The sequence below is a fragment of the Cannabis sativa genome, chromosome 8 (assembly GCF_029168945.1).
Source record: "Cannabis sativa cultivar Pink pepper isolate KNU-18-1 chromosome 8, ASM2916894v1, whole genome shotgun sequence".
Taxonomy (NCBI): domain Eukaryota; kingdom Viridiplantae; phylum Streptophyta; class Magnoliopsida; order Rosales; family Cannabaceae; genus Cannabis; species Cannabis sativa.
The window spans coordinates 38,058,404-38,069,635 of NC_083608.1; the positions used below are offsets into that span (position 1 = coordinate 38,058,404).

The 11,232-nt window shown below is 36.4% G+C and overlaps 2 protein-coding genes across 2 annotated transcripts; one reads left to right on the plus strand and one right to left on the minus strand.

The window, feature by feature from the left end:
• Positions 1-3,652: 3,652 nt before the first annotated feature.
• LOC115701055 (seed biotin-containing protein SBP65) lies at positions 3,653-5,532 on the plus strand. Its single transcript, XM_030628746.2, is given in 2 exon segments — positions 3,653-4,872; positions 4,958-5,532. Coding segments are annotated over 2 exon segments (1,389 nt in total). The 5' UTR covers positions 3,653-3,768; the 3' UTR covers positions 5,243-5,532.
• Positions 5,533-7,032: 1,500 nt separating this feature from the next.
• Positions 7,033-7,929, minus strand: LOC115701083 (signaling peptide TAXIMIN 1). The gene is made up of 2 exons (XM_030628783.2): positions 7,561-7,929; positions 7,033-7,351 (listed from the first exon to the last, which is right to left on the minus strand). Exons 1-2 carry the CDS (start codon positions 7,668-7,670, stop codon positions 7,228-7,230), a joined length of 234 nt encoding a protein of 77 aa, XP_030484643.1. The 5' UTR covers positions 7,671-7,929; the 3' UTR covers positions 7,033-7,227.
• Positions 7,930-11,232: the final 3,303 nt, after the last annotated feature.

Genomic DNA, 11,232 nt, shown 5'->3' on the forward strand with positions numbered 1-11,232 from the left:
TATGCCTTAGGTATCAAGGGGTATAGAATTTACATTTCCAAGAAGGGTAGACCAAAGATTGTGATTGCTAGAAATATTGTTTTCAATGAGTTGGAATATCCTCACTTGACGTCTGGGAAAGGTAGTGTGACTCCGTGTGATGCAGGGAAAGTAGGAAACATGCACGCATGGAAATGGAATATGAAACAAATAATCTGGAAGAGAGTTTACAGCCGGAAGCGATTATGGAGCTGGATCAAAGTGCGCAGATGGAAGCTAATGCTGAGACGGAAGATATCAAAGACCAAATAGATGTTCTGGAAGGATTCAGATAGGCTTGTCTGGAAGGTTATCATTTGGCGCGTAATAGAACCAAGAGAGAGATTTACCCTCCGGAAAGGTTTCCTGACGCGGACCCAATACATTTGCACTGGCGGTAGTACAACAAATTGAAATTGAAGAGCCCGAAAGCTACGAAGAGGAAATTTTAGGAGAAAACAAGTCAAAATGGCTCTAAGCCATGGATGAAGAGATGGATTCACTCTAGAAGAACAAGACTTGGGTTGTTGTACCAAAGCTGGAGAATTAAAAGATTGTGGAGTGCAAATGGATCTCAAGGTAAGAGAGAATCAATGAAAATGAACTAGAGTGGTTCAAAACCAGGTTAGTAGCTAAGGGTATTATTCAGGTGGAAGGAAAAGACTACACTGGAATCTTCTCACTTGTGGTAAAATACAAGACAATAAGATTGATGTTGTTCTTGGTAGCTTAAATGGAGTTTAAAGTTCAACAACTTGATGTTAAGACTGCTATTCTGAATGGATTCTTGGATGAAGAGATCATGAAGCAACCACCTGGGTTCCGGGTGTAATAGAAAGGAGTTAGTTTGCAAGCTCAACAGGTCCTTATATGGTTTGAAACAGATCCCAAATAATGGAACAAAAGATTTGATACTTATATGCAACAACTCAGGTTCAAACGATCAACATATGATCACTATTTATATTTCAAGAATCTATAGAAATATACAGTTGTGTTCTTATTGGCTTATGTGGATGACATGCTCATAATGAGCAAAGACCAATCAGTGATCAAAAGTATCAAAGCCAAGATCAAGAGAGTGTTTGAGATGAAGGATTTTGGACCAGTTCTAAAGATACTTAGTATTGAAGTTTCAAGAAACATATGGAAGGGAAAGTCAAGTTAAAGCAGTCTGGGTACATTAAGAAATTTATTCAGAAGTTCAACGTGGAAGATGCAAAGAGTACATCCGTTCTGATAGGTGAACAACTTTTTTTTTGTTGAAGGAACAATGTCCAAACAGTGCGAAAGAGAAAGAGGAAATGAAAAATGTACTATATGGTAATTTTAGGATGCTTAATGTATGTGATGGTGAGTATCAGGCAGGACATAGCCCATGCTCTAAGCATTCGTTCATGTCCAATCCGGGCATTGAACATTTAAAGGCCCTCATATGGTTATTAAGGTACTTAAAGGACACTTGGGATTATGGTCTGGCCTATGAGAAAGCAAAAGGAGAACTGGAGTTGAAAGGATTCATGGATGCTGACTATGCCTCAAATAGAGATACGAGAAAATCAACCACTTCCTACATTTTTATGAAAAACCAGAACTGTATATGATGGAAAGCCTAATTACAGTCTGTGATTGCCTTTTCCACCACGGAAGAAGAATTTATGGCTACAATGGAAGCATTCAAGGAAGCCTTATGGCTTGAGGGAATTTAGTTCAAATTGAAACAATTGAGAGAAAGAGTGACTATGTACTCTGATAGCCAATCATCGATCCATCTTTACAAGAACTCGGTTTATAATGAAAAGAACAAACATATAGACATAAGACTCTACTAGATTAGAGAGAAGATCAAAGAAGGACTGGTTAACTTACAGAAGGTCAGAATAGAAGATAATCATATTGACGTTGGGACTAAGGTCTTAATAGTAAACAAGTTCAAGCATTTCTTGAACTTGATCAACCTTAGAAGTTAGTATACTGAGATATCTGGAATACCAACCATGATGGCTGCATTATTTCTTCATCACTGTCAATATTTTAATTTGAAGAAATTATGTAGAATTTGTGTTATAGTTTCTCCAAATTAAAAGATCTCTAAAAGTTATTCTAGTTATGGAAAGTTAGATATCTTTTGAAAGGGCATTCCCGAATGTCTATCGTGTCCACTGGATGAAGTCTTTAGGGAAGCTAGCCTCCCCCCGGAAAGGAGTTCTGGATGGTCAGTTGTTCCCTACTGAAAGGGAGCCCCGGATAGTTGACTTCAACTGTTGCCTCTCTTACTCGGGAATTCCCTCCAATGTACGCTTTGGTCTGTCTAGCTTCTAGGAAGCGTACGTCTCATCTGGATGCACTTCATCTTAGGTTGACGTGGAGATTCTGTTACGAGGATTTTGTTAAGTCGTAACAAACTTAAGAACTTAGTTTTCGTAGCCACCACTTTTAGGATCTATATCATGAACCTGTAAATACCACCAACACTTAGCATTTCAAGGAACAACGTGATTTACGGCCGAGATTTGAGAGGTGATCTCGAGAGGGAAGGATTGAGAGGTAGAGAGAGGTATGGAGAAAAGAGAGAGATTGAGTTTGGGATTTGTATGAAGAATCTTTTGTAAATGAAGAAGATTATGGGGTAAGCGTGTGAGAGTAAACATTTTAAGAGAATTCAACATAGAGTCGATCTTGACTGCATTGTACCATGTTCTTGCTCAATTAATAAAGAAGATTTTAGTGGTATTCCAGAACTGGAATAGAACTATAGATCGCATCATTTTATAGGACTTAAATTAGTATATATATTGGTATTGATTTTACTGTTTCACTGTTTTAATTCTTTATTGGTTTAATATTCTATTTATCTTTATTTTATCTTTAATTGTCATGTGTTATTTGTTAATCTAGTAAATATTAATTGTTAGTTGATTTGATTCTATAAACTAATTGTAATATTCCCATATTTCTTTTAAGGAAAAATATTCTTAACATGTAATTTGAAACATCAAAATTAACTAATAAAAAGTAATTAACACTTCTACATATCAAAACACTATTTGAAACTCAATTTGATCAATATTATTTTAAGTGCATCAAAACTGCATGTTAATAAAATATGTTGTTTAGTGACAACTATTAAAAAGATAATAAAATTACTACATTTAAATAACATAATATTGCATAATTTGCACCGCACATTCCAGAAACTAAATATATTATGTGGTATAGTGGGTATGCTTAAAAGGATTTGGTAAACATGTATGAGAATGAAACATGCATGTAACAATTTTTCTCTCTTAATGATTAACGTTTTCTTTTCACTAAAAAAGCACATTATATGACACTTCGAGTATATGTATATGCCCAAGTGTCATGCTGGGGATGTATCACAGGTGGCAGATCAAACTATTTGGTACGTGTCTTGATAACAGAAGTGATCGTCTCTTTTCCCATGTTGATCAAAATTCGAAAACCAAGTTACACACGTGTGCCACTCATGGCAAGCGAGTGTGCTGACTCAGCCTCTACGTTTCAGACACCCCACCATTTACAGCTCCACATGTCACCCCCATGGCCCATGCATACAACTAAGTACATATCCATTACTCCCTTCTCATTCATTCATTCATTCATTTCACTACTCTGCTTTTTAAAAACACCACACCCAAAACTATCACACCTCACTAGTTTTACAGCAAAACAATACCATACTACACGTTCAACAATTAGTTTCAAAAAGAGAAGATTAATAATCGAAATATGGCTTCTGATCAACTTAGTCGGAAAGACAACACCAAAGACGAGACAGTTATCCGCGTAGAGAAAGTCAGAGTACCGAAGATGGCTAGCCATTTCGAGAGTTTAGCAGCTGAGAAAGGTAAAGCCACGGAGGATATCAGCCATGATCGTCATCATCAGGATGACTTCGTTTCACTTTCTGATATGGATAAGCAGAGGCATGCAAATACGGTGGCTGACAAAGAGGCCGAAGCTAAGCGGCGTATGGAGAAGTCAGAGCCTCAAACTGTGGGGAAGTTTGAAGTGGAAGCTAGAGGAAAAGAGAAGGGTTCTTCGGATAAAAGTTCCAATGCTGGAGATAAGAATCGAGAGAAGAGCAATGTAATGGGGAAAGAAGAGAACAGGGGAGAGAGTACGGATGAGGGTAACAAAGAGCAGTACTCGTTCGGAGAGATTTCAAAGCTTAGAGCAGAAGCTCAGCAAAAATCAAATGACGCAATAAGGGCAGCTGAAGACAAGTACAAAAAGGCTTTACAAGTTGCGAGAGAAGAGATTGGCCAAAAGGGTGCTCAAGCTAAGGACACTTGCCTTGAACATGCACATTACCTTGTGGACAGGGGACAGGCTGCCAAAGAAACTGCCATAAACAAGGCACAGCAAGGCGGTGCTGCAGCCAAAGACACCATCGTTGGAGCTAAGGACTATACCGTACAGAAAGCGGCAGAGGCCAAAGAGGCTGCTGTGTCTACCGGTGGCAAAGCCAAAGATTACACCTTGCAGAAAGCAGTAGAGGCGAAAGATGTTACTGTGGACACTAGTAAGGACGCTGCTCAGTATGCGGGCAAGACAGCAGTTAGCGTGAAGGACAAAGCGGCTGCGGCGGGCTGGACTGCTGCGCATTACTCCACAGAGAAGGCTGTAGATGGTACGAAGGCTGCTGCCAGAGTTGTTAAGGGCGCAGCAGAGTATGCTGGCCATAAGGCTGCGGAGATAGCTGCCGTGCCATTAACTGCTGCTTAAGATATGGCTCTCTCGGCTGGTGAGACTGCTAAGGGTTACACTGCTAGGAAGAAAGAAGAGGCTCAGAGAGGCTTGGATACTAAACAAATGTCTACTGAAGGACAGGTATACAGAGTTGATTTATATATACATTAATCTATAATCTCTGTGGTGTATATTTGTGTTAATTATGTGTGTCTTTGTTTAAAAGGAAACGTTTCAGGGTGAAGGCAAGAAGAAAGAGGATTCGAGAGAGTATCATGAAATCGAAACTTCAGACGTGAGAAAGAACAGAGAATCTGGTCAGGACATGACCAAGGAAGTAGGTTCCCATGGAGTTGAAGAACTTGGCAATGAGAGAGGAACAAAGGGAACAAGTATGTTGGGAGCCATTGGTGAAACCATAGTGGAGATTGCACAGACCACTAAGGAGCTCGTCATTGGGGAAGACGTCAGCCCACATCAAAAAAGAGACCAAAGATCCAAGTCTTCATAGCTATCTTGATTAGTGGTCCATTGAAGTTAAAAACAGATATGAATGATGCTATATTTAGTTCTAGTTAAGTTTGGCAAGTTATCTTTTGTTTTTATTTGAATAAATTCGAGTCTTGTTAACTAAGGGGAGTGTTTGCTTTGTGGATGCTATATATAGTTCCAGTTATTTTGACTTCAGTAAATAATTTCCTGTATGGAACAACCTTGTTCACGTTTTGTAATGTTTTGGTCTGCCAGATAATTTAGATTTGTATTTAATAAGTCTATGATGGATTTAGCTTTTCCTTTATTTATCTAAGATGTTTTTACCAAGGAGCTTATGAAATGGGAAAGTAGTCTCCACTCCCTTTATTTCCTAATGGCATAATTACATAGAGCTATACTACGTCCTCTATATCCCAAGCTAAACATGTTGTCTTTAAATATAGCTGCATTGTACGTTTCAAGCTAACAAATACAATATTTTTCAAAGGGCTTTTATAAGATACTTTTAGTAACACTTTTGCAACCAGTTTTTGTTTTTCTAATCAGAAATGAAAATATTTTAAAAAAAAAATTATATAAAACAGTTTTCACTTTAATTAAAAATTAAAATTTTAAAAACAGAAAAAAATCGTTCCAAAATATTTTTTAATCAGTTTTTTTCTTAATTAATATTTTGATCTCGACTTACATTTCATCCCAGAATGTATTTTGTTTTGCAAAATAACTTTTATTTTTGTAGTAGTATCAACCAAAACTTTGTAACCAAACCCATAAGCGGTCTTCTTCGCTTATCTATTTTCTACCTTCACTAAGCTCATAAACTAAAATATTAACTGTCGCAGCTTTTAGGTTATTATGTTTGAAAGAGGGATAGGATAATGGGAGAAAATTACAGTCAAAACTTCCTTTCTTTTTTTTTTCTTTCTTTTGACTGAAACAAAATTTTCATTAAGGAAATTAAGGCAGAAAGCCTACCGAGAAGAGAACTCCCAGGTTCTGAAAAATCCAACAGAGTCAAGTCTCAGAAAAACCAAACCAGAAAAAACCAAAAATCAAAAGAAACTAGCCTCTTTTGACTCTTTGACAATCAGGAAATAAGAAAGGAAAACAAGGAAAAAGGTAAAACAAACTAAAACCCCACTAGTCTCTGACTCTTTGTACAAGTATTCTTCTTCATTTCAAACATCATACAAACCTCCACAAAGATGTCAATATTATCCGTTGTTTATCTATGTAACCATCATCTCACTCTGGACTTTTCCTCTCTAAAATCAACATGGGTGAAACTTGAAAAACGATAAGTAAAATCAACATGGGTGAAACTTGGTATTTTGATCCCCACAGACGGGTCAGCACAGCCCCAAAACTTGAGTACGCGTGAAAAAACTAATAGCGCCTAAAGGGGTTCAAAGGTGAAAAAGCATACAAAAATGAAAATATAGACATAAGAAAGTGTGAAAAGTATAAATATACGTACTAATATTACCATTGTTATAAGAATTTATTTTCTTTTCCTAAATCCTACTTTTCCATGGAAAAACAAAAGGTTTTCAATGTCACCAAGCACTCATCCAAAGTAGTATTCTCTTCATCTTTATTCTTTTGGCCTTTTCGACAATTAAGCATCCACTTGGAGAAATCTAAAGACCACTAATTTCTAAAGCCAAAATTCCTCACCATCTCAATCATAACTGTGTCACTGTCAAGTTCATGCTTTGAAATTCAATGTCTTTGCAAGTTGCAACAAAAAATCATATGAACTAATGTGTATTAGTATGAATAATAACACGTTAACAGAACCCGGGAAGCATACAAATTTACAGTGAACTCATATAAATGATATCACCAAACTTGTTAAGGTATAACTTATAAGGAAGAATCACATACACCCAAATGGTACTTTTTCTAGGTAAGGTTACATAAAGATGACAAGCATAGTTAATGAAAAGAAAAAAAAATGAATTAAGTGTATATAAGAGAAACAGATTAAGATTATGAATATTAACAAGGGATTTGAGAAGTGAACCACTCCATGACATGAATTGGGGCCTTCACAAGCTCCAAGGCCAACTCCACTATTACAGTCACACAGAAACAACAGGGGCATATGCACGATAACACCAACCTGCCCAGAAATTTCCATTCCATAAATTTTCATAAACTCCAATCAGATTTAGAAAAAACCCATCAAATTCAACAGAACAACCTATCAATCTAAGACACCCAGATGCCCAAATTCTTTAGCACCAAAAACAGAAAGAACAAAAAAAACATCTTTCTTCAATTTGGAATAAATCAAAAAGAAGATAGCTTTTAGGGTAGAAAGAATTATACCCGACGATCCAGATGATGATTCCGACGATGGACAAGATGAGAGAGAGAAAAGCAAAGGGAAGACCCAATAGAAAGCCCAAAGGTCTGCAATCACCGTCTTGGCTGCACATTCTTTCTGGGTTTCTGCTTGATTCTTAAACTTGGTCCTTCCCTTGTTACTAGCTTTGAGTGTGACAGAGAGAGATGAAGAAGAAACAGACTGTATTGTACGAGACTTCTAAGCAGATGATTTGTAGGTAATGGGCTAAAATTGAAATGTAGTGTGGAGTACGAGATACTGAATAAGGAAAGCGACACGTTGGTTTGGTTTGGTTTGGTTTTGTATACAAGTCAACTTACGAATTAATAATGTTCCAGAATTTCTCTATTGTCACAAACTTGGGAGGAGAGATTTCTCTATTATGATAAGGGGTTTTTTTTATGTCAAATTATGTAAAACTGGTGACAAATGCTAAAAGGCACTAACTTGATTACATGTTAATATTATTATTGCTTTAATTAAGAATCGGGTCTTATATATTTTAATGTAATAATTTTTTAGGAGTATAGCTAGTCAATCGCAAAACGTAAGTAATATGTTTAGAAAGTGACGGAACTATTAGTACCCAATAACAATGTTCTAACCTTAATCATATTACGAGAGATTTAACACTTTAAATATATTTGAGCCATTGGATATGTCAAAAATATATTTTTGGTATCCAAAGGCTATATATATAGGAACACGATTTTGTCCCGTGATGTACTTTCACAGAATGTATTCTGTGCTATATTAGATAGGTCTCACGGAATACATTCCGTGAAAGTACATTACGGGACAAAATCGTGTCCCTATATATATACAAATTAATATTAAGTACAATTAATATAGTGTTCTTAGTTGTATTTTTAAACAATCCGAAGGCTATATATGCAGATTTTTATGTTATTTATTTTTAATTAAAAATATTTAATTAAATAATAATTATAAAAAATATTATGATATTTTAAATTTATTGTTAATTATAATTTTAGTTTAATCGTAGTACTTTTAATTTTATAATACTTTTATTCTTTTAGAAATATCATACGTTTTTTTCTATTTTTTCAAAAGAATATATTGAAGTTGAAAAGTGGTGAACACCAGCTCGCTACATTGGCAAAATAAATAATAAATTTTAGTAAAAAATTTAGAGAGACATGCACAATTTATAGTAGTTCACTCTCCATGTCGTGATAGTAATTGAGCTATATTTACTTCAAGTTTTTATTTCTCACGAGAAGGTAATTACAGAAAGAGGCTAAGTGTTTAATCTCTTATTTTTAGAGAGAGATGTCTTGACCTTGTGAGTAGTTTTCTAAACATGAAAAATAAGCTAGAGGAGCTCTCCATATAGGTGAAGGGGTCCTTGAAAATAGGAAAAAATAATTAAAAAATATATATATAAATTGACTAATTTTGACCGTAGATGATTATTTAACGGTCAAAATTAACTTCTGAGGTTGATAGTTAATTTTTCGAGCTCGGGTTGAGGCAGCAGAACTCGCTCTGGGTAAGCTAGAGCTTATTTTCGTAACTTTCTTGTGGGTAAAATTTGAGGTCAAAATTTCAGAATTATGATTGAAGTGTGAGACATAATTTGATAGAGCGTTGAAATAGCTTTGAAATTCAAGCTGATTCATATCAATCGGATTAATATTGAGTGAGTTATGGCTATTTTACTGAAGGATGTTCATGGCCTAGTGCCCAGGTTGACATATGACGTCAACCTGGACATTGGGCGAGTGGGAAAATGTCGTGGGATATATTTTTTTATGTCTGTGTTTTGGAAAATTTGTTAACAATTCTCAGAGATGTTGCTGTTCTGCAGAAATGAGACTTGAAACTCTTCATTTTTTAGTGGTTTTCCCATGTTGGAAATGAGAAATGCGAAGTTGTGAATTTGACTTCATGAATCTTAGTTATTGTGAAAAACTAGAAGGACGGTCGAAACTGAATAAGAATCAAATAAGCAGAATCCAACGCACCAGGCCATTTGTCAACTTGGGTGTTGGGTACTCATTTTGGAGCTTCCGAGATGTCATTTTGATACTTCCAAGGCTCTTGAACTTGAGGACGAGGTCTCTTGCCTTATTTTGACCATTCGAAAGAGAATTCTTGGATCAAATTTATCATTTAAGTGATCGAAACCAACGTACCAGGTTGATTGTCAACATGGGCGCTGGGCCCAACACCAGGTTAACCTGGGTGCTAGGCCCAACACCAGGTCAACCTGGGTGTTGGACTTAGCTTTGAGGCCCTCAGTTTGTGGTTTTCTACTCGAGTTTGCTTGAATCTTCATTATTTCTAATGAAGAAAAAATGTCTGAAATACTTTTTTCGAGAATCTGATTAGAACTGGCCCATGTTGACAATATGTTAACCTGGGCGCTGAGTACCAACTTTAGCCATTAGGAAGTTTTATTTAGTCCCCAGAAATAGTTGAATCTTAATTTTTGCTGAAAACAAAGAATATGCCCAGAAGCGTTCTGAGAAAACATCATCGGAATCAGACCAAGTTCACAAAATGTCAACTTGGCTGCTGGGCCAACCCCGAGTGTCAACCTGAGCACTGGGTCTTACTTCTGGCACCCAAGAAGTGTTGTTTCTTCCCTGAAAGTACTTATTTCTCCGTTTTTGATGAAGACGAAGATGATGTAAAATTTGAATCGTCGATCTAATACTTTGGAAGTCGCCCAGATTAACAAATTGTCAACTTGGGCGCTGGGTTCCCAGGCACCGGGGGCTCTAAATGCTCAAAAATGAACTTCTTCCGAATCTGATTTCGATACCTCAAATATGTATGTAGTGTGTCTAGTTCATGTCCCAATATAAAGTTTGACCCATTTGCACTAAGATGGTCCCAAAAACTGAAACCCTAATTAGGAATGTCAAGTTGGGCGCTGGGCGAAACCTTAGGTGCCCAGTTTGACTCCTAGGGTCCAAGTTCATGTAATTTCATCTTCTGGGGCATGGATTTGATGCTCCATGTCTTCATGGCACAAACTACTGAAATATAGTGAGTTGGAAACGAGTTATCGAAGTTTGAACTTCCGTTTCGAAGTTCCCGAAGTCAACATGGGCGCAAGGCTAGGGACCTCTCCCAGGTTGACTTGCTATGACTTGGGACTATTCAACTCTGGGATGTCATATTTCTTGATACATGTCAAACATTGATGTCCACATCATCAGAGCTACTTTTTGGTGTAAATATTTACTCCCAAGTCAACTTTACACTTGTGTAAGGTTGACTTAATGACGTGAACTAAGCCTGTTTCTCTTGTAACTACCAGGTGGGCGTCAATTTTAACAATCTTGGACAATTTTTTCTGTTCTTCAAGCATTCCCACTGAGAGTATAATTTCGAATTCCCATCCATGTTGAATAGTGGAATTCGAAATTTAAGTATAAAAGGAGAAGAGGAAAAGATGATCTTCTTTTCTTATCATTATCTTTTCCTTTTCAACTTAAAATTTAGATGACTCCTTATGTGATTTCCTTTGATTTGAGATACTTCTGAAATGTGTCAACATTGGAATGTCAACAATTAATATGATCTTTGGTTGTTGTCTTAGCATTGACTCTCTTGTCACACTGTATGTTTATGTAAATATAGTTGTAGTCTTTGTCTTATCTTAGTTTCTAGCCTTGAAG

Coding starts and splice junctions, on each gene's coding strand:
- LOC115701083 (XM_030628783.2), bottom strand. CDS start 7,670: ATGTGCAGCCAAGACGGTGATTGCAGACCTTTGGGCTTTCTATTGGGT. Junction 7,352..7,560: donor ATCATCATCTGGATCGTCGG/GTATAATTCTTT, acceptor ATTTCTGGGCAG/GTTGGTGTTATCGTGCATAT.